The 24,218-nt window shown below is 39.2% G+C and overlaps 1 protein-coding gene across 2 annotated transcripts in view; it reads right to left on the reverse strand.

Annotated features, from left to right (window-relative positions):
- The window catches only part of TRERF1 (transcriptional regulating factor 1), a 508,752-nt gene that overhangs the window by 155,674 nt on the left and 328,860 nt on the right, over positions 1 to 24,218 (reverse strand). For both annotated transcript variants that reach the window (XM_053712363.1, XM_053712362.1), the window contains exons 9-10: positions 6,931 to 6,997; positions 5,381 to 5,520 (exon numbers count right to left, since the gene is read on the reverse strand). In XM_053712363.1, coding sequence (XP_053568338.1) covers positions 5,381 to 5,520; positions 6,931 to 6,997 — 207 coding nt within the window. The remainder of the gene's footprint in view (positions 1 to 5,380; positions 5,521 to 6,930; positions 6,998 to 24,218) is intronic.

Raw genomic sequence — 24,218 nt, forward strand, 5'->3', positions numbered from 1 at the left:
CTGTACTCCTCAGCCTCTGTGGGAACAGTAATGGACCTTAGTTACAAATGCTAAGATCATCATCCTCCAGGCAGCAGTCTTCATCCATCTGCTGCCTGAGAGTAAATAGTACAAACCGGTACCATTTAAAATAACAAACTCTTGCTTGAAGAAATTAAAAACTAATATTTTATCACCTCTTTCACTTTACCCTTCCTAGTACTTAGAGTAGGCAAAGAGAATTACTGGGGGGTGAAGCTAAGGGAGGAGCTATATAGACAGCTCTGCTGTGGTGCTCTTTGCCACTTCCTGTAGGGAAGGATAATATCCCACAAGTAATGGATGAATCCGTGGACTCGTCTTACCTTTATAGAAGAAATATTTTTTTTAATGATTGTGTTAAAGTGGCAGTGCTTGCTTGCTTGATAAACTACTAGTATAGTAAAAGGTTAAAATATACAGATTACAAGCATAAACATTAAAAAAAATAATATATATATATATATATATATATATATATATATATATATATATAAATATATATATTTGAAAGGAAGCTGTTATGTTAATTGGCTGCATTGGATGTCAATCATACTAATGGAGCAACAAGATAACAAAGGGGGCGTGTTAAAGCCGAATAACTACTTAAAGCTAAAACTGAAAGTAAAAAGGAGAGGAATCACTCTAAGGAAAGCAGTATCCTATCTCACTAATCTGTGTCATTAAAGAGGTGATGTTTTTATCCCCAAATATGGCCTTACTTAATGACCTGCCATTCTTCCCTTGTAAACTGAGACTAACTATTTTACAGATAGGTTTAAATGAAGCAAAGGCACTTATTGCCCATAAATGAAAAACCCCATATATCCCTTCAGTAGGAGTGTGGAAATCAAAGGTCACAGACTTGATCTCCTTAGAGGAGTTCGGATATCTCAAAAGACAGAAGTTAAACACTTTATTGGATATAAAATTTATCTGAGAGAACTCTATCTTAGAACCACAACCTGCAGGAGAAGGGGAGAACATATAGCTCCCTTGTCTTATAAAATCCAAGGATCCCCCAAGTTCCTATACTAAACAAGTGCTGCATAATTACACAGGGATTTTAATTGAGGTAGGAAGGGTGGTGGGTTAATGTGGGGAGGGAGGGGGGGCAGGTTGTAGAAAGCAATGGTTTATTACCACTTAGAGTCTGAGGTAAAAGAGTCATTCAAGAGGATAGACATTTGCTTTAGACATTATTGTAAAGTTTTATGATGAGACAGTTGAGTACGTGTATAATGTTATTACGTTTTATTTGTTAGAAAAATACATCTGTTAAAGTATGTTTGGAACAGATAACTTTATAAGACAATGCATAAGTATACCCTGTTTCTGTAAATAAATTCTGTAACAGGGAAAACCTTTAATAAAGAGATGTTTTTTTAAAAAAAAAGAAAAAAAAAGTGATGTTTTATGCATATGACAAATTATTCATGGTCTTTACATGATATGTACATATTTTTTTGTTTTACTGAGCTAATTAAAAAATGTGCTTTATAAAAATTGGGTTTCCACATACTAAGGAACAGGTTTTCTGTTAAGGACTTAAAAAAATATATTTTTGACATTATGCCTTTTTTTTATTTATTTACTTATTGTTTACAAATGCTTAATAGTAATGGGTGTGTGTATGTGTCATCTATCCCTGCCTGTGTGTGTGTGTATCTTCCTATTACTGCCTGGGTGTGTGTCTGCTATTACTGCCTGAGTGTGTATGTATGCCTATCTATCACTGCCTGTGTGTGCGCATCTGCCTATTACTGCCTGAGAGTGTGTGTGTGTGTGTGTGTGTGTGTGTATGCCTATCTATCCCTGCCTGTGTGTGTATATGCCTATTACTGCCTGTGTGTGCATGCATCTGCCTATCTATCCCTGCCTGTTTGTGTGTATCTGCCTATTACTGTCTGAGTGTGTGTGTATGCCTATCTATCCCTGCCTGTTTGTGTGTATCTGCCTATTACTGCCCGAGGGTGTGTGTGTATGCCTATCTATCCCTGCCTGTGTGTGTGTCTGCTATTACTGCCTGAGTGTGTGTGTGTATGCCTATCTATCCCTGCCTGTTTGTGTGTATCTGCCTATTACTGCCTGAGTGTGTGTGTGTGTATGCCTATCTATCCCTGCCTGTGTGTGTCTGCTATTACTGCCTGTGTGTGTGTCTGCTATTACTGCCTGAGTGTGTATGTATGCCTATCTTTCACTGCCTGTGTGTGTGCATCTGCCTATTACTGCCTGAGTGTGTGTGTATGCCTATCTATCCCTGCCTGTGTGTGTATCTGCTATTACTGCCTGAGTGTGTGTGTATGCCTATCTATCCCTGCCTGTGTGTGTGTGTCTGCCTATTACTGCCTGTGTGTGCATGCAGCTGCCTATCTATCCCTACCTGTGTGTGTGTGTGTATCTGCCTATTACTGCCTGTGTGTGCGTATGCCTATCTATCCCTGCCTGTGTGTGTCTGCTATTACTGCCTGAGTGTGTGCCTATCTATCCCTGCCTGTGTGTGTGTCTGTCTGCTATTACTGCCTGAGTGTGTGTGTATGCCTATCTATCCCTGCCTGTGTGTGTGTGTATCTGCCTATTACTGCCGGAGTGTGTGTGTGTATCCTATCTATCCCTGCCTGTGTGTGTTTGATATTACTGCCTGAGTGTGTGTGTGTATGCCTATCTATCCCTGCCTGTGTGTGTGTCTGCTATTACTGCCTGAATGTGTGTGTGTATGCCTATCTATCCCTGCCTGTGTGTGTGTATCTGCCTATTACTGCCGGAGTGTGTGTGTGTATCCTATCAATCCCTGCCTGTCTGTGTGTCTGCTATTACTGCCTGTGTGTGTGTGTGTGTGTGTGTATATGCCTATCTATCCCTGCCTGTGTGTGTGTGTGTATCTGCCTATTACTGCCTGTGTGTGCATGCATCTGCCTATCTATCCCTACCTGTGTGTGTGTACATATATCTGCCTATTACTGCCTGTGTGTGTGTATGTCTATCTATCCCTGCCTGTATGTGCATGTATCAGCCTATTACTACCTGTGTGTGCGTATGTCAATCTATCCCTGCCTGTGTGTGCACGTATCAGCCTATTACTGCCTGTGTGTGTATGCCTATCTATCCCTGTCTGTGTGTGCATGGATCTGCCTATTACTGCCTGTGTGTGCATGTATCTGCATATTACTGCCTGTGTGTGTATCTGCCTATTACCACCTGTGTGTGTGTGTGTATCTGCCTATTACTGCATGTATGTGCATGTATCTGCCTATTACTGCCTGTGTGTGTGTATGCCTATCTATCCCTACCTGTGTGTGCATGTATCTGCCTATTACTGCCTGTGTGTGTGTATGCCTATCTATCCCTGCCTGTGTGTGCATGTCTCTGTCTAATACTGCCTGTGTGTGCATGTCTCTGTCTATTACTGCCTGTGAGTGCATGTCTCTGTCTATTACTGCCTGTGAGTGCATGTCTCTGTCTGTTACTGCCCGTGTGTGCACGTCTCTGTCTATTACTGCCTGTGTGTGAATGTCTCTGTCCATTACTGTCTGTGAGTGCATATCTCTGTCTATTACTGTCTGTGTGTGCATGTTTTTGTCTATTACTGTCTGTGTGTACATGTCTCTGTCTATTACTGCCTGTGTGTGCATGTCTCTGTCTATTACTGCCTGTGTGTGCATGTCTGTCTATTACTGTCTATGTGTATAGTATATTTGAAAAATAAACAGCTATTACAGTTCTTTATCAAATTATTTAGGATCAAAAATATCATAGACTTTAAAAGTGAATTTTGTAAAATAAAATAGTTATAACTTTTCTAAATAATTGTAATAGACCCCTAAATATGTTACAAATACACCCAGTGACATATTGCAATCCTTTAGAAAATCTTACCTGATGACTTTTCTGCAAAGTTCAACTTTAAAGTCTATTGGAAGTTTTGTAAATACATTTTGGATAAGAATTTAAAGGGATTGATATGCATTAAACAAATGAATAGCTAAAAGAAAAGTATAAATATAATGGCAATTAGTAAAAGATATAAAGATATTTTTAGATAATATCAATATATTTGGAAAAAAACATTGTAGTAGAAAAAAGGACATATTTAAAGAGATAGGAAAGTCAAAATTAAACTTTCATAATTCAGGATACACCAAACAAATTTAAGACAATTCTATTATTCTTGTACTCTTGGTATCCATTGTTGAAAAGCATATGTATATATCCTTAGCAGCAGCAATGCACTACTAGGAGCTAACTGGTGGTTGGCCACTTTTGCTCACCAGATGTGTTCAGCTAGGCCACAGTAGTGCACTGCTGCTTTGGAGCTGACCTCTAAATGACAGAGTGACATGCAAGGTCTAGGAGGGGGACTTTAGAATCTATGAGGGGGGCTCATTTTGGAATTTTGCCCTGGGAGGCAGTTTCTCTAGAAACGGCCCTGTTCTTATGCCTGTGTCAATGTTTATCTGTTGCAGTGACGTCATGACAATATAAGCACCTGCAGATATGACAACTGTCCCACATTTTGCAATGTTCCAATGTCCCCACCAGAAGCTGCTTACTCGTGCCAGCATAATAACCCAACCCTCCCCATAACACAACCAGTTCCTCCCAAGTCAGGCCTTGACTCTTCTTGCCGCAACTCAACCCACAGCCTTCAAGTCCACCATGCACTTTGGGAAATATTGGAAGGTATGAAGTCACTTTAGGGATTTACTGTTAAAACATTGATAGCAAAACAGTGTAGATCAAGCAAATTAGAGCAACAGTGAAAATGTTTATGTTGGTTTTTGGAATTTTGGATTTGTTGCCTGTTTTAAATGGTAGTTCTTGGCTATTTGTGTGGGTATCTGTCAAAGGTTAAAGACCTATATAGCCCCTTAAAAGGACAGTCTATTCAAGATTTTTTATTGATTCAAAATATAGATAAACCTTTTACTACCCATTCCCCAGTTTTGCATAACCAACACAATTATATTAATATACTTTTTACCTCTGTGACTACCTTGTATCTAAGCCTCTGCAGACTGCCCCCTTATTTCAGTTCTTTTGACAGATTTTCATTTTAGCCAATCACTGCTAACTCCTAAGTAACTTCACAGGATTGAGCACAATGTTTTCTATATGGCAAACATGAACTAGCACTGTCTAGCTGTAAAAAGACTGTCAAAACGCACTGAGATAAGAGGCTGCCTTCAAGGGCTTAGAAATTAACATATGAGCCTACCTAGGTTTAGCTTTCAACAAAGAATACCAAAGGAACAAAGCAAACTTGATGATAAAAGTAAATTAGAAAGTTGTTTAAAAGTTTAATTTTGACTAGACTGTCTCTTTAATAGTATGCTTAGCAGGTGGGCAATGCATTTGCCGTTACCTCTATGTTGTGATTCCATATTTTCTAGCTCCAGTAAAGGCTTCCAAACCATAGTTGCTTTGGGCAACTCCTTCTCTAGAGACAATCGACTTTGAAGTTCTGGAATTTGTGCCTGGAATTGTGCTCCAATATTAATCCGTCTGCAAATTGTTAACAGAAAAGAATGGTCCCATACTAGCATTTATTGCTTTTCTAACAGATATTTGAAATTATATACAGCAGATATGTACTTGGTACAGTTTATAATTTTACTCCAATTAAAAATGTGAGCCCTGGTCAGTACTGTTCAATGTACTGATATACATTCCTGCATTTGTAAGTTTATTAAATAAATGTTTAAAGGGATACTAAACCCAATTTTTATCTTTCATGATTCATATGGAGCATGCCATCTTAAGCCACTTTCTTATTTACTCCTATTATCAAATTGTCATTGTTCTCTTGCTATCTTTATTAAAAAAAAGCAGGAATGTAAAGCTTAGGAGGCGGCCGATTTCTGGTTCAGAACCTGGGTTATGCTTGCTTATTGGTGGCTAAATTTAGCCACCAATAAGTTAGCGCTATCAAGGGTGCTGAATCTAAAATGGTCCGGCTCCTAAGCTTTACATTCTTGTTTTTTTAAATAAAGCTAGCAAGAGAATGAAAAATATGTGATAATAGGAGTAAATTAGAAAGTTGATTAAAATTGCATGCTCTGGGGCCAATTTATCATTGTCTGTCCGACATGATACGCTGTCGGCATTTAACATTGCACAAGTAGTTCTAGTGAACTGCTTGTGCAATGCCGCCCCCTGCACTTTCGCGGCCAATCTGCTGATAGCAGGGGGTTTCAATCAACCCGATCATATAGGATCAGGCGGATTGCAGACCGCAGCCTCAGAGGTAGCGGACCAGTTATGGAGCAGCGGTCTTAAGACCGCTGCTCCTTAACTGCTGTTTCCAGCAAGCCTGAAGGCTCGTGCGGAAACAGGGCCATTATGGGCCCTTGATAAATAGACCCCTCTATCTGAATCATGAAAGAAGAAAAAAATGGGTTTATAATGCCTTTAAGGAATCAAAGTATTGCAGTGAAATGCTGAGGCGTAGAGGAAATGAATGATGTAATATTGACTCAGTGTTGCTAATTAAAGGAACTACAAAAGACAGCTCAGATAAAAGGATATTAGGAAGTACATGATTCAGAAGTATTACGGTTAAAAAGTAAATACATAATGTACATAGATTCATAAATTTGTCCTTAATATTAGCTTTCACTGAGGCTGTGATCCAGATTTTAATTAAAACACAAGAATGGATCAGTGTTAGCGTGTATAACACACAGTGTATGTAACATGTGCAATGTTGCTTATGTAGACAACGCTATGCAAAACAATGATGACATCAGTGGCACTACATGTACAGCACTTTTGACATCATCAGTGATGTCAGATCTGTAGTTGTACAACCAATGTGTACTCTCCTGTGCACACTAGTGTGTCACACATATCAACTGAAATATTCAGTCATCAGCAATACACATAATGGCTCAGTGAGTAAGTAATAGATCTTACGGCTCAACATCGACTGTCTGTTCTCCGGGTCCTGGGGTTACAGTAGGAGCGCTGCCATCAATGCTGTCTGCACAATAAACAAACACACTTCTGTTAAATGTCATAACATCATTGAAGATTAAATGCATTAAAGCCTTGCAAAGATTAATTGAGCCCAACCTAATGCTGTGGAGCACAAACATTTTGTGCGCTAATATCACTCACGTTAAATAAATAATGCTTTTATTTTTGTTCTCGTATTACAAATTAAAAGTATTTTTTTATCACTTGAGTCAAAGTCTAGGGTGAGCTAACATCTGTATGTTTAATAAAGCGGGTGTGCTAAATCCCTCACATAACAGACTTCAATGGAGATGTGCTGAAACTAGTGGAGTTTAATTAATTAAAAACATTGTACACGCTATGTATACACACACAAACATATGTATATATACACACACACAGCTATATATATACTGTACATACAATATTATATATATATATATATATATATATATATATATATATATATATATATATATATATATATATATATATATATATAGAGAAGAACAAGGAAACTCCTCGGCACACCAGGGATAGGTAAAAAGCCAGTCTTTATTTAGTGAAAAATAAAAGCAAGATCCTCATACAGCAACATGGTAAAAACAAAACATGAACTGGAACAGGGGGAACAACACCTCCTGTGACATCCTGACGGATGTAACAATCTTTCACCTCTAAGAATTAACTCATACTGTACAAACAATATATATATATATATATATATATACAGTATATATATATATATATATATATATATATATATATATACATATGTATACACACACACACACAAACATGTATATATATATACACACACAGCTATATATATATATATACTGTACAAACAATATTATATATATATATATATACAGTATATATATACATATGTATACACGCAAACATGTATATATACACACACACACAGCTATATATATATATACAGTACATATGTATACACACACACATACATACACCTAGATTTAGAGTTTTGTCTGTAAAGACCCGCGGTGCTAACGCTCCTTTTTTTTCCAGCGCACCCTTAAGCCAACGCTGGTATTACGAGTTGTCTGCATGGCTGCGTTAGCCTCAGAAAAGGGAGCATTGAGCATAATTTAGCTCCACTTCAACCCTCAACACCAGCGTTGCCTACGGTAAGCTGGCAAAACGTGCTCGTGAACCATATCCCCATAGGATACAATGGGTCTGAGCTGGCTGAAAAAAAACCTAACACCTGCAAAAAAGCAGCGTTCAGCTCCTAACGCAGCCCCATTGTTTACTATGGGGAAACACTCTCTAAGTCTACACCTAACACCCTAACATGATCCCCAAGTCTAAATACCCCTAATCTTACACTTATTAACTCCTAATCTGCTGCCCCGCTATCGCTGACACCTGCATTATATTATTAACCCCTAATCTCCCACTCCGGACACCGCCGCCACCTACATTATAGCTATGAACCCCTAATCTGCTGCCCCTAACATCGCCGACACCTATATTATATTTATTACCCCCTAATCTGCCCCGCCAACGCCGCCGCCACCTACCTACACTTATTAACCCCTAATCTGCCGACCGGACCTCGCCGCCACTATAATAAATGTATTAACCCCTAAACCGCCGCACTCCCGCCTCACAAACACTATAATAAATTGTATTAACCCCTAATCTGCCCTCCCTAACATCGCCGCCACCTACCTACAATTATTAACCCCTAATCTCCCGCCCCCAACGTCGCCGCTACTATAATAAAGTTATTAACCCCTAAACCTAAGTCTAACCCTAACCCTAACACCCCCCTAACTTAAATATCATTTAAATAAAACAAAATAAATTTACTATAATTAAATAAATTATTCCTATTTAAAACTAAATACTTACCTATAAAATAAACATATATACTAATAGTTACATTGTATCTATTTTAGGAATTATTTTTATTTTACAGGCAACTTTGTATTTATTTTAACTATGTACAATAGCTATTAAATAGTTATTAACTATTTAATAGCTACCTAGTTAAAATAATTACAAAATTACCTGTAAAATAAATCCTAACCTAAGTTACAAATACACCTAACACTACACTATCAATAAATTAATTAAATAAATGATCTACAATTAGCTAAACTAAAATACAATTAAATAATCTAAACTATAAACTATAATACAAAAAAACAAACACTAAATTACAGAAAATAAAAAAAATTACAAGAAGTTTAACTAATTACACCTAATCTAAGCCCCCTAATAAAATAAAAAAGCCCCCCAAAATAATAAAATGCCCTACCCTATCCTAAATTACCAAGTAATCAGCACTTTTACCAGCTCTTAAAAGGGCTTTTTGCGGGGCATTGCCCCAAAGTAATCAGCTCTTTTACCTGTAAATAAAAATGCAATACACCCCCCCAACATTACAACCCACCACCCAAATACCCCTACTCTAAAACCCACCCAAACCCCCCTTAAAAAAACCTAACATTAACCCCCTGCGGATCTCCCTACCTTGAGTCGTCTTCATTTTGCAGAGCCGAATTCTTCATCCAAGCGGGGCAGAAGAGGTCCTCCATCCGATTGAAGTGTTCATCCAAGCGGCACCTTCTATCTTCATCCATCCGGAGCGGAGCGGCAGCATCCTGAAGACCTCCGACGCGGAACATCGATCCTGGCCGACGGATGACGGTTCCTTTAAATTACGTCATCCAAGATGGCGTCCCTCGAATTAGGATTCTATCAGCCAATCGGATTGACCTTGCATTCTATTGGCTGTTCCGATCAGCCAATAGAATGTGAGGTCAATCCGATTTGCTGATTGAATCAGCCAATCAGAATTTTCCAACCTGAATTCAGATTGGCTGATAGAATCCTATCATCCAATCGGAATTCGAGGGACGCCATCTTGGATGATGTCATTTAAAGGAACTGTCATTCGTCGTTCAGTCGTCGGCCAGGATGGATGTTCCGCGTCGGAGGTCTTCAGGATGCTGCCGCTCCGCTCCGGATGGATGAAGACCTCTTCTGCCCCACTTGGATGAAGACTTCAATCGGATGGAGGACCTCTTCTGCCCCGCTTGGATGAAGAATTCGGCTTGGCTGAGTGAAGACGACTCAAGGTAGGGAGATCTTCAGGGGGTTAGTGTTAGGTTTTTTTAAAGGGGGTTTGGGTGGGTTTTAGAGTAGGGGTATGTGTGTGGTGGGTTGTAATGTTGGGGGTGTATTGTATTTTTATTTACAGGTAAAAGAGCTGATTACTTTGGGGCAATGCCCCGCAAAAAGCCCTTTTAAGGGCTGGTAAAAGAGCTGATTACTTTGTAATTTAGGATAGGGTAGGGCATTTTATTATTTTGGGGGGCTTTTTTATTTTATTAGGGGGCTTAGATTAGTTGTAATTAGTTTAAACTTCTTGCAATTTTTTTTATTTTCTGTAATTTAGTGTTTGTTTTCTGTATTATAGTTTAGTTTATTTAATTGTATTTTAGTTTAGCTAATTGTAGGTAATTTATTTAATTAATTTATTGATAGTGTAGTGTTAGGTGTATTTGTAACTTAGGTTAGGATTTATTTTACAGGTAATTTTGTAATTATTTTAACTAGGTAGCTATTAAATAGTTATTAACTATTTAATAGCTATTGTACATAGTTAAAATAAATACAAAGTTTCCTGTAAAATAAATATAAATCCTAAAATAGCTACAATGTAACTATTAGTTATATTGTAGCTATATTAGGGTTTATTTTATAGGTAAGTATTTAGTTTTAAATAGGAATAATTTATTTAATTATAGTAAATTTAGTTTGTTTTATTTAAATGATATTTAAGTTAGGGGGGTGTTAGGGTTAGACTTAGGTTTAGGGGTTAATAACTTTATTATAGTAGCGGCGACATTGGGGGCAGGAGATTAGGGGTTAATAATTGTAGGTAGGTGGCGGCGATGTTAGGGAGGGCAGATTAGGGGTTAATACAATTTATTATAGTGTTTGCGAGGCAGGAGTGCGGCGGTTTAGGGGTTAATACATTTATTATAGTGGCAGCGAGGTCCGGTCGGCAGATTAGGGGTTAATAAGTGTAGGTAGGTGGCGGTGACGTTGGGGGGGGGCAGATTAGGGGGTAATAAATATAATATAGGTGTCGTCGATGTTAGGGGCAGCAGATTAGGGGTTCATAGGGATAATGTAGGTGGCGGCGGTGTCCGGAGCGGCAGATTAGGGGTTAAAAAAATTATTATAGGGTTTGCGAAGTGGGGGGGCCTCGGTTTAGGGGTTCATGGGTAGTTTATGGGTGTTAATGTACTTTATAGCACAGTAGTTAAGAGCTTTATGTTCCCGCGTTAGCCAATAAAACTCTTAACTACAGACTTTTTTTTGCGGTTGGAGGCTCTACCGCTCACTTCTTCCAAGACTCGTAATACCAGCGTTAGGCAAATCCCATAGAAAAGATAGGATACACAATTGACGTAAGGGGATCTGTGGTAGCCTCGAGTCGTGGAAAGAAAGTGAGCAGTAGACCCTTTCCTGCCTGACTCTAAATACCAGTGGGCGTTAAAAAGCAGTGTTAGGACCCCTTAACGCTGCTTTTTAACCCTAACGCAGAACTCTAAATCTAGGCGATAGTGTTTATGTATATACAATATATATACACACACATACAGAAAGAGAAGCACTCTCTCAGGAACCAGATCAAAGTCTTGTTAACTTTGTTCTACAGTGATTTACCACCTGGGTGCAGCTTTTTTTAGCCCAATAATGCAACTGTATCTATCTATCTGTCTATCTATCTATCTGTCTGTCTGTCTGTCTGTCTATCTATCTACACTGTACACTGTATATATAAACATCCCATCACCCTGCAAAACTCACAGCCCTGGGTACTCACAGCATTCACACATAGATGCACAGCTTTCAGTGACTCAGGCAGTTAACGCCAAACAAGCCTGGGTGCAAAACCCATAGAAAGTCTGGCACTCTCTTGCAAGCACAAAGCTAGATTAAAAGCAAAATGGAAGAGTTAGTTACAGCAATTGACCAAATGTTAGGTCTAGGACCACGTCAAGGCCTCTTCCTCCTTGGGTCCCCAACTTGCAGCCATACAATGCATGTTTTCAATCAAACAGAGGCCTTTTGTAATGTCCCTAAACACATACAAAAATGGAAATGAATTGTACTCCCAAACCCAACCAGGTACAATAAACTTGTAATAGCAGATGGTGCGCAATTCTTAGTGTGGGTTTGAGTGTAAGATAATGTACCCTGAGTTATTGATTGCTCTCCACTTGTAATCTAGTCCAAAATATTTAGTAGAAAAACACTTTTGCAGTGTTGTTTCAATATTTATCTTACCCGCTTTCCTGTAATTTTGTACCCTTTTAGTTTTTTTTCTACTGTCATCAGGGAGGTTGGTTATATTGCTCAAATATTTTTTAACACGTATATGAAAGATTGCTGGCACAAAGGGGCCACTCTAGTCTGTAGTATAACCCCAAAAAGCCTGTATGGCTCCTATTTTACATTTGGGTACCCTTAATGACAATTTAGCAAGATCACAATAACAACAGTGGTCATCTGGCCATTTTCAATATTATTTACTAATATCTTAAGAAAAAAGGAAATTTATCCTTACCTGATAAATTGATTTCTTCTATGATACGACGAGTCCACGGATTCATCCTTTACTTGTGGGATATTATCCTCCTGCTAACAGGAAGTGGCAAAGAGCACCACAGCAGAGCTGTCTATATAGCTCCTCCCTTGACTCCACCCCCCAGTCATTCGACCGAAGGTATAGGAAGAAAAAGGAGAAACTAAAAGGTGCAGAGGTGACTGAAGTTTTAAATCAAAAAAATATAATCTGTCTTAAATTGACAGGGCGGGCCGTGGACTCATCGTATCATAGAAGAAATCAATTTATCAGGTAAGCATAAATTTCCTTTTCTTCTATAAGATACGACGAGTCCACGGATTCATCCTTTACTTGTGGGATACAATACCAAAGCTACAGGACACGGATGAATGGGAGGGACAAGACAGATACCTAAACAGAAGGCACCACTGCTTGAAGAACGTTTCTCCCAAAAATAGCCTCTGTAGAAGCAAAGGTATCGAATTTGGAAAATTTGGAAAAGGTATGAAGGGAAGACCAAGTCGCAGCCTTACAAATCTGTTCAACAGAAGCATCGTTTTTAAAAACCCATTGTAACAATTCAGACATAAACGTTTCAATAGTGTTGTCTTAAAATACATGAAAAGCTGAGAGTCATATATTAATTAAATATGTTATCCCAATACTGTACATATAAATAATGTCTTGTATTTATATGTAAGTCATATCAGGAGGTGTGCCTTATAAAGCATAATTAGAATCAGAGAGAGGCAACACAAATTAACCCTATAGTGCAGAGAAAGGATGTTACACCCATGTGGAAGCCACCGCTCTAGTAAAATGAGCTGTAATTTTTTCAGGAGGCTGCTGTCCAGCAGTCTCGTATGCCAAACGGATGATGCTTTTCAGCCAAAAAGAAAGAGAGGTAGCCGTAGCTTTTTGACCTCTACGCTTTCCAGAATAGACAACAAACAGAGAAGCTGTTTGACGGAAATCCTTGGTCACTTGCAAGTAAAACTTCAAGGCAAAGTTATGTAACAGACGTTCCTTCTTAGAAGAAGGGTTAGGACACAGAGAAGGAACAACAATTTCCTGATTAATATTCTTATTTGAAACAACCTTAGGAAGGAATCCAGGTTTAGTACGCGAAACCACCTTATCAGAATGGAAAATAAGATAAGGCGAGTCGCATTGTAACGCAGATAGTTCAGAAACTCTTCGAGCAGAAGAGATAGCAACTAAAAACCGAACTTTCCAAGATAGAAGTTTAATATCTATGGAATGCATGGGTTCAAACGGAACCCATTGAAGAACATTTAGAACTAAATTCAAACTCCATGGCGGAGCAACAGGTTTAAACATAGGCTTAATTCTAACCAAAGCCTGACAAAACGACTGAACGTCTGGGACATCTGCCAGACCCTTGTGTAGTAAGATTGACAAAGCAGAAATCTGTCCCTTTAAGGAACTAGCTGACAACCCCTTCTCCAATCCTTCTTGGAGAAAGGACAAAATCCTAGGTATCCTGATCTTACTCCATGAGTAGCCTTTGGATTCGCACCAATAAAGATATTTACGCCATATCTTATGATAAATTTTCCTAGTGACAGGCTTTCGAGCCTGAATCAAGGTATCAATGACCGACTCAGAGAATCCCCACTTAGATAAAATCAAGCGTTCAATCTCCAGGCAGTCAGCCGCAGAGAAACTAGATTTGGATGTTGGAACGGACCCTGAATGAGAAGGTCCTGTCTCAGTGGCAGTTTCCATGGTGGCTGAGATGACATTTCCACCAGATCTACATACCAAGTCCTGCGTGGCCACGCAGGCGCTATCAAGATTACCGAAGCCCTCTCCTTTTTGATTCTGGCAATCAGACGAGGAAGGAAAGGAAAAGGAGGAAACACATAAGCCAGGTTTAACGACCACGGTACTGCTAGAGCATCTATCAGTACTGCTTGAGGATCCCTTGATCTGGACCTGTAACAAGGAAGTTTGGCATTCTGACGCGATGCCATCAGATCCAATTCTGGTCTGCCCCATTGATGAATCAATTGTGCAAACACCTCCGGATGGAGCTCCCACTCCCCCGGATGAAAAGTCTGACGACTCAGAAAATCCGCTTCCCAGTTCTCCACTCCTGGGATATAGATTGCTGATAGATGGCAAGAGTGAGTCTCTGCCCATCAAATTATTTTGGAAACCTCTATCATCCCTAGAGAACTCTTTGTTCCCCCTTGATGATTGATATATGCTACAGTCGTGATATTGGCCAACTGGAATCTTATGAATTTGGCCGAAGCCAGCTGAGGCCACACCTGAAGCGCATTGAATATCGCTCTCAGTCCTAGAATATTTATTGGAAGTAGGGCCTCCTCCTGAGTCCACACACCCTGAGCCTTCAGGGAATTCCAGACTGCACCCCAGCCCAAGAGGCTGGCGTCCGTGATCACTATGACCCATGCTGGCCTGCAGAAACACATTCCCTGGGACAGATGATCCTGTGACAACCACCAGAGAAGAGAGTCTCTGGTCTCTTGATCCAGATTTATCTGAGGAGATAAATTTGCATAATCCCCATTCCATTGTCTGAGCATGCACAGTTGCAGTGGTCTGAGATGCAAGCAGGCAAACGGAACTATGTCCATTGCCGCTACCATTAGTCCGATTACCTCCATACACTGAGCCACTGACGGCCGAGGAATGGAATGAAGAGCTCGGCAAGTGGTTAAGATCTTTGATTTTCTGACCTCCATCAGAAAAATGTTCATGTCTACCGAGTCTATCAGAGTTCCTAGGAACGGAAAGCTTGTTAGAGGAACAAGCGAACTCTTTTTTTATGTTCACCTTCCACCCGTGAGATCTTAGAAAAGCCAACACGATGTCCGTGTGAGATTTGGCTAGATGGTAAGTTGACGCCTGAATCAAAATATTGTCCAGATAGGGCGCCACTGCTATGCCCCGCGGCCTCAGAACCGCCAGATTGGACCCTAGCACCTTTGTGAAAATTCTGGGATCTGTGGCCAACCCGAAAGGTTGGAAAGGTTTGTCCAGGAAGGCGAACCTGAGGAACTGGTGATGATCTTTGTGGATAGGAAGGTGAAGATACGCATCCTTCAAATCCACAATGGTCATATATTAACCCTCCTGGATCATTGGTAAAATTGTCCAAAGGGTCTCCATCTTGAAGAAATTTGTTTAGAATTTTGAGATCTAAAATCGGTCTGAAGGTTTTTGGGAACCACGAACAGAGTGGAGTAAAACCCCTGCCCCTGTTCCACCTTTGGAACTGGGCAGATTACACACATGGTATATAGGTCTTTTACACAGCGTAAGAACGCCTCTCTTTTTGTCTGGTTTACAGACAAACGTGAAAGATGAAATCTCCCCCTTGGGAGAGAATCTTTGAATTCTAGACGATACCCCTGGGTCACGATTTCTAATGCCCAGGAATCCTGATTGTCTCTTGCCCAAGCCTGAGCAAAAAGAGAAAGTCTGCCCCCAACTAGATCAGGTCCCGGATCGGGGGCTGTCTCTTCATGCTGTCTTAGTAGCAGCAGTGGGCTTCTTGGCCTGTTTACCTTTATTCCAGGTCTGGTTAGGTCTCCAGACTGACTTGGATTGAGCAAAATTCCCCTCCTGCTTTGTGGCAGAGGAGGAAGTAGAGGGTCCACCTTTAAAGTTTCGAAAGGAACGAAAATTATTTTGTTTGGCCCTCATTTTATTCGTCTTGTCCTGAGGAAGGGCATGGCCTTTACCTCCAGTAATGTCGGAAATTATCTCCTTCAGTTCAGGCCCGAATAGGGTCTTACCTTTGAAAGGAATAGCTAACAGCTTAGATTTTGATGACACATCAGCAGACCCGGACTTAAGCCATAACGCTCTACGCGCTAAAATGACAAAACCTGTATTCTTTGCCGCTAATTTAGCCATTTGAAAAGCGGCATCTGTAATAAAAGAATTAGCTAGCTTGAGAGCCTTAATTCTATCCAAAATATCATCTAATGGGGTCTCAACCTTAAGAGACTCCTCTAGAGCCTCAAACCAAAAAGCAGCTGCAGTAGTTACAGGAACAATGCACGCTATATGTTGTAGAAGAAAACCCTGATGAATAAACAATTTCTTTAGAATACCCTCTATTTTTTTATCCATAGGATCTTTGAAAGCACAACTGTCCTCAATAGGTATAGTTGTACGCTTAGCCAGGGTAGAAATAGCTCCCTCCACCTTAGGGACTGTCTGCCACGAATCCCGAATGGTGTCAGATATGGGAAACATTTTCTTAAAAGTAGGAGGTGGAGAGAACGGAATGCCTGGTCTATCCCATTCCTTAGTAACAATGTTCGAAATCCTCTTAGGGACTGGAAAAACATTAGTGTAAGTAGGGACCTCTAGATATCTATCCATTTTACACAATTTCTCTGGTGGAATTACAATAGGGTCACAATCATCCAGAGTCGCTAAAACCTCCCTGAGCAACAAGCGGAGGTGTTCAAGCTTAAACTTAAAGGCCGTCATATCTGAGTCTGTATGAGGGAACATCTTTTCTGAATCAGAAAGCTCTCCCTCAGACAGCAATTCCCCCACCCCCAAATCAGAACACTGTGAGGGTACATCGGAGATGGCCAATAAAGCATCAGAGGGCTCAAGATTTACTCTAATACCGGACCTACTGCGCTTACCCTGCAAACCAGGCAGTTTAGATAATACCTCTGTGAGGGTAGTAGACATAACTGCAGGGTGAAAGAATTAGACGCACTAGAAGTACTTGGCGTCGCTTGGGCGGGCGTTAAAGATTGTGACACTTGGGGAGAAGTAGATGGCATAACCTGATTCTGTTCTGACTGAGAATCATCCTGAGATATACTTTTATCAGCTAAAATATGTTCTTTGCAATGTAAGGCCCTTTCAGTACAAGAGGGACACATTTTAGGTGGGGGTTCCACAATGGCTTCTAAACACATGGAACATTGACTTTCCTCAATGTCTGACATGTTAAAACAGGCTAGTAATGACCACAAATAAACTTGAAACACTTTATTTTATGGAAAAAAAACAATCTGAAAAAACGGTACTGCGCCTTTAAGAGAAAAAAGCATATAATTTTTCCAAAACTACTTTAAAACGATAAAATTATCACAATTTTATGATAAATGCATCCCAACTTGTCAGCTGTTTGCCCCACAAGGAAAGGAATACTTAACCCTTACCAAAAAAACGTGCTATAAAACGTTAACTTCAAACAAAAACACCCCCTGCACCTCGCCACAGCCCTGCTGTGGTGCCTACCTGCTCTCAGGGGTCTGTAAAATCGGATTAAACCTTCGATTAGGCCCAACTGTCTCTGAAAGACCCACCGGAGTTGGAGCTTGCTTGGGAAAAACAACTGCGCAACTGAGGCGCGAAAATAGGCCCCGCTCATCTCACTCGATGTCTCACAGCCTAAAATAACCTAAAATAACCGCACCAGAGCGGTCTAAAACCTAGCCATGTGGGTTCATATACCCATTAAGTGAAGCCATGTGTACCCTCCATTCTAAATAAAGTAAAAAACGTTTGCCATAAAAAACGTTATTTGTAACTCCCAACATGAAACGTTTGCCCACAAACATCATATCATCAGTGTCATCAGTGTCAACCATTCTTTTTTTTTTTTTTTTATAGCCCAATATACCCCTCTCTATACATTAGGATTACTGCTTACCCTTTCCCTCATGGGGATACTGTCTGCCAATTCTGAAATAACACAGTCTCTCCAGAAAAAAAAAATGACTGAACATACCTCAATGCTTGTAGCATGAAAAACGTTCCTCTCACACTGAAGTTTCTTAAGTACTCCTCAGCCATTCTGTGGGAACTACTCTGGATCTTAGTAACAACTGCTAAGATCATCAGTCTCCAGGCAGAAGTCTTCATCCATCTGCTGCCTGGGAAAAAATAGCACTCACCGGTACAATTTAAAATAAAAAAGTATTGCTTGAAGAAAATAAAAACTAACATTTTATCACCTCTTTCACTTTACCCTTCCTATTACTTAGAGTAGGCAAAGAGAATGACAGGGGGTGGAGTCAAGGGAGGAGTTATATAGACAGCTCTGCTGTGGTGCTCTTTGCCATTTCCTGTTAGCAGGAGGATAATATCCCACAAGTAAAGGATGAATCCGTGGACTCGTCGTATGTTATAAAAGAAATATACATTTAATTTAAAAAAAAAATTTGTTGCAGCTTTATCGAGAGTTCACAATCCATTACCCCTGGGACTCAACTACTGGCCACTAGGAGGAGGCAAAGATTTCTCAAACTTACAAGAGCACTTAATCCTTCCCACCTCACTGGTATGTCAGTCTAATGTTTAGCAAATGAAGGGGAAGTAGTAGAAAAAAGTAAGGAAAGGACAAAGGATGGAATACAGAGGTGCAAAATAGAACTGTTACCAGAAAAAAAAAATGTTTAAGAAATTAGGCCGGGGCTTGTGGACTCTCACCACCATGAAAGAAATTAATTTATAAGGTAAGCATACATTTTGTTTTCTTTCATAAGGTGGTGAGAGTCCACAATTTATTACTCCTGGGAAACTTATACCCAAGCAGTGGAGTCCACGAGTTATTTGGGCAGGGCAAAAAAATTGAAAAAGGCAGGCAACTAATTCCCAGACACTGCTGCCTGGAGGACTTTCCTAACAAAATTCTAGCGCTGCGGAATCTGTTGGCGCTCTACAAATAACCGATAATAATAATAAAAAAAAATACCAAAAGCCGCATCAGAAGAAGCATAAACATCAAAATGGTAGAAATAATTAAAAGTGTATAGGGATGACCGTGTTGCTGCCTAGCAAATTTGTTAAACAGAAGCCTCATTTTTAAAAGTGGAAACTGATCTTGTTGAATGGGCTGTAATGCGATTTGGAGGAGACTTACCCGCCTCCAAGTAAGCCTTCTGAATCAGACGTTTTAGCCAAAAAGTTAAAGTAGCTGCTGTTGCCTTTTGGCCTTTTCGTGGACTCAAAAATTAATAAATAGATTAGAAGATTGTTTAAAATATTTTGTAGCTTGCAGGTAAAACGTTAACACCCTCACAACATTCAACGTATGTAAGTCTTTCTTTAGAATTTTGAAGATTAGGACAAAGTGAAGGGACAATCATTTCCTGATTGATGTTATCAGAAGACATAACCTTTGGTAAAAAGTCAAATTTTGTCCTTAAAACCGCCTTATCCTGGTGAAAGATAAGATAAGGAGGGTTACAAGAAAGAACCCAAAACCCTTCTGGCAGATGATATTGCTAGAAGAAACAAAACTTTCCACGATAATAGCTTGATGTCCAAACTATGTATGGGTTCCAAATGAAAAACCTGTAAAACCCTAACAACCAAATGAAAGTTCTAGGGAGGAGAGATTGGCTTGATTACTGGTTTAAAGCCTGAACAAAACTCTGAATGTCAGGAAATTTTGCAATATTTTTATGGAATAATGCAGACAAAGCTGAGATCTGACCTTTTAAAGAGCTAAAAGACTCAAAGAATGCCAACTAAAACCATTTTTCTCACACCAAGTAAGAAAAACATGCAAAATTTTACAATATATTTTCCTTGACTTGTTTTCTGGCTTGAATTAAGGTTTCAATTACCCTATCTGAAAAAACTGTCTTAAAATTAGGTTTTCAATCTCCAAGCCTTCAAGTTGAGAGAAGTTGAGAGACTTGAGCTATTCATGATAAAAGGATGATTGAGATAGAAGGTCTTGCCTTAGAGGAGGAGAACTTGAAAGAAAAGTTACTCCTGCCTTGGCAGGTTTCATAAAATAAAGACCTTTATTGTACCATGGTCCACACAAAAGCAACAACGTATCAGACCTGTGCTAGGTCCTTAGTCATGTCTGCAAGTGTATATACAGAGGCTACCTTTATACCTGTACACAGGTGTAGGTCACCACCCATTAATTAAGTAACAGCACCACCTATTGGGTATTATTCATATTTCTTTATAAAAATATGTTTCTTATCTTAAAGTGACAGTGCTAAATGGGTTATGCAGACAATTCTTGATACACATCAATAAAAATACATATAGCCACAATATACACAATTAAAAAATGGGAAGCTGCATATCTGATCATATATCAACAAAATATATACAAAATATTGAATACAGAAGATCACCAACAACAAGTATGGTAAGATAAGTAAACTGTGTGATGTATTACAAGATATTCTATTCTATATTTAGGGGTGCTATCCACATATACACTAGGCAAAACAATTATCTAAACAATGACCAGTCAAAGTCCTTATTTAGTCCCCTTGGTTGAAAGGTTTGTAGCTTATTAATCCAGTACATTTCCTTACCCTTAAGAAGATGTTCCCTGTCACCCCCTCTTCTAGGAGTATCTATTCTTTCAATAATTTGAAAGCGTAATTGGCTTATGTTGTGGCCTGCTTCTAAGAAGTGTGAGGAAACAGGGGCATCTTTGTTATTGCATCTTATGTTCAATTTGTGTTTTGTAATGCGCTCTCTAGCTTCTCTACAGGACTCGCCAATATAATTCCGGCCACATGGGCATTTGATAAGGTATATTATATACTTAGGTCTGCATGTTAAATATTGTTTTATTTTATATTTTGTACCTTGTGTAGGATGATAAAAAAATTCTCCCTTGATCATGGAGTTGCAGTTACTGCAGCTCAAGCATGGATAGCAACCTGTTTTTCCTGGGCCAATAGTTTTCTGTATATTCCCTCTTTCGTTGCCTACGTCAGCACAAACTAAATAATCCTTTATGTTTTTGTTTCTCTTTGTATGCTGACATGGGTGGGTTATCAAAGGCACTGACAGACGGATTAAGATCTTTCAAAATGTGCCAGTGTTTTTTAAGAATTATATTGATTTTGTTACTCATGTTGTATTTACTTACAAAGATTAACCTCAAATTTTTAGTCTCCTTTTTTCTTTCCTCTGTCTGTATGGTAATAGCATTTTGTTTTTGTTTTTCTACTAGATAGTTCAGATAACCTCTCTTTTTAAATTTGGTTGCCATTTCTTCTAACCTTTTATTGCACTATTGCGGGTCACAAACTATTCTCTTTACTCATGTGAACTGACTCTTAGGTAATGCTTTAAACACATTTGGGGAGTGATAACTATCATATCTCAAGATGCTATTTCTATCTGTTGGCTTGATGTATAGATCTGTTTTTAAGAAACTATTCTCTTTGTAGACTACTGTGTCCAAAAACTGATGTTTCACTGGCCATCAAAGTAAATTTTAGTCCCAGGACAGAATTATTGAGTTCAAAACAGCCAATAGGATGAGAGCTACTGAATTCCTATTGGATGATTTGAACAGCCAATAGGATTTCAGTAGCTCTCATCCTATTGGCTGTTCAAATCAGCCAATAGGATTTCAGTAGCTTTCATCCTATTGGCTGATTTGAATTTGAAGAATCAAATCAGCCAATAGGAATGCAAGGTACGCCATTTTTAAACGGGTACCTTGCATTCAACTTCAGTGTACGGCGGTGATTGTATGAAGAGGACGCTCCGCGCAGGATGTCATTGCTGCTCCTGGATAGTTTTGCTCCGCACCGCCGGGATGAAGATAGAAGACGCCCCGTGATGGATGAAGATGTCGCCACCTGGATGAAGACTTCTCGCTGCCTGTATGGAGATCAATGTCTGGACTTCAGGAACCAATTTCATGGGGTTAGTGTTAGGTTTTTTTACATTTTTTTGGGTGGGTTTATTTTTTTAGATTAGGTTTTTTTAGGGCACTGTAAAAGAGCTGAATGCCCTTTTGCGGGCAGTAAAAGAGCTGAATGCCCTTTTAAGGACAATGCCCATACAAATGCCCCTTTAGGGGCAATGGGTAGCTTAGGTTTTATTTAGATTTTTTTTTTTAGGCTGTAATGCAAGCATTTTAGCCGGACCGCACAACCTGTAATAACGCGCTATGGAGAATCCCACACTCAAACTTCATTTTTTTAAGTGCGGAATGGACATTGCGTTAAGGCTAAAATGTTTGTGTTACAGCCTATACTGCTGCTGCTCGTAATATGCGTTACCGGCCATTTCAGTGCAATGGCCAATTTTTCAGCGGTACCGCACAGTAACTCAAAACTCGTAATCTAGGCAAGAGAGCGCTAACTCTTTACAGGAGCGCATTTAAGCAGCAGAAAACAAAAATCTGCACAATTAAACCTAAAAAGGCAATATGGATCCCAGACAGCGCTATCCTGATACAAAAGAGTGGGTTGGCAGTGCACAACGGAAAAAAGTGAGCATGCTATTCAAAACAGAATAATACATTAAAGAAAAATCTTTAAAGTAATATTACCCCTCAACAACAAAAAATAAGAGGAAAAGCGAGAGGAAATAATAAAAAGGGTCCTTAATGCTCTAATAAGTCTCCATGCCCCACATCTAATTAATGATAAGTTCTAGATTGTTTAAAGTGGCAATATCAAGCTGTCTGTAATAAATTGTGTGTGTGTCCAAGACTATAGTGTATCATAATAATGTACCTGCTAATAGCCTGTGGGCTATGTGAGTGCAAAATGATACATTTATATACTTACCAGAACTGCATTCCACTTAGATTACCAGATGCAGATATTACTCTCCACAGAAGAAAGCCCATCCAGTGCTGTGCACATTACAGCATATGATCTATATGTGGAGATTACAGACAACCCAACAAGAGGAGGCTAAGGAACCAGTCCCCTTGACACCTGTGGCAGGCTTGTAACTAACTCCTACACCGGGAGTAATTCTGTAATTACCCAATACTCTAGTCTGCCCTCTGTCTCATAGTAGAAGCAATCTGAGGGGGAAAATGGGCGTCGCATCAATCTAAGGACTCCTCTCAACGAAGAAGCCAAAGAACCTCAATTGTTCACCTACCTCCTGGGAGGCAAAGATTATACTGACATACCAGTGAGGTGGGACGGATTAAGTGCTCTTGGAAGTTTTGAGAATCTTTGCCTCCTCTTAGTGGCCAGGAGTTAAATCCCAGGAGTAATGGATCATGGTCTCTTACCACCATAGAATAAATTAATTTTAATTCTATATTTTAAAAAGCGTTCCAATTTGACTCTTTAATCAAATTTACTTTATTCTGTAGGTATCACTGTTGAATAATGTAACTAGGTAGGCTGAAGAGTGTGTGTCTTGAGTACTATATGTTAGTTGTGTTTTCAACAATGTTTGTAAAAGTGTTATACATTGTTACAAAATCTGCAGATTTATAGTGCTCAACACACTCCTGAGACAAAATTCTGAAAAAAATGTTCTATGAAATGTATAGACTTTTAGCAATGTGAGATGTATTTACATCTATTACATGCAGACTACATTTGCTTGCCCTAGGTGAACCTTAAATGAATAAGATGCATAGATCTCAGTCTTTGGATATGATATTTCATGTAGAGTATATACTTTATCAATGTGAGGGACTACAATTTTTAAAAGGTGTTCTTTTTCAATGAATTAAAGGTATTTCATATTCGAATCATATTTCTAATATTTTCAACATTTTATTCAGATGATTAAAAAAGGAAATTTATGCTTACCTGATAAATTTATTTCTTTTATGATATGACGAGTCCACGGATTTCATCCTTACTTATGGGATATCGCCTCCTGGTCAGCAGGAGGA

The sequence above is a fragment of the Bombina bombina genome, chromosome 4, assembly GCF_027579735.1.
Source record: "Bombina bombina isolate aBomBom1 chromosome 4, aBomBom1.pri, whole genome shotgun sequence".
NCBI classification, from domain to species: Eukaryota; Metazoa; Chordata; class Amphibia; order Anura; family Bombinatoridae; genus Bombina; species Bombina bombina.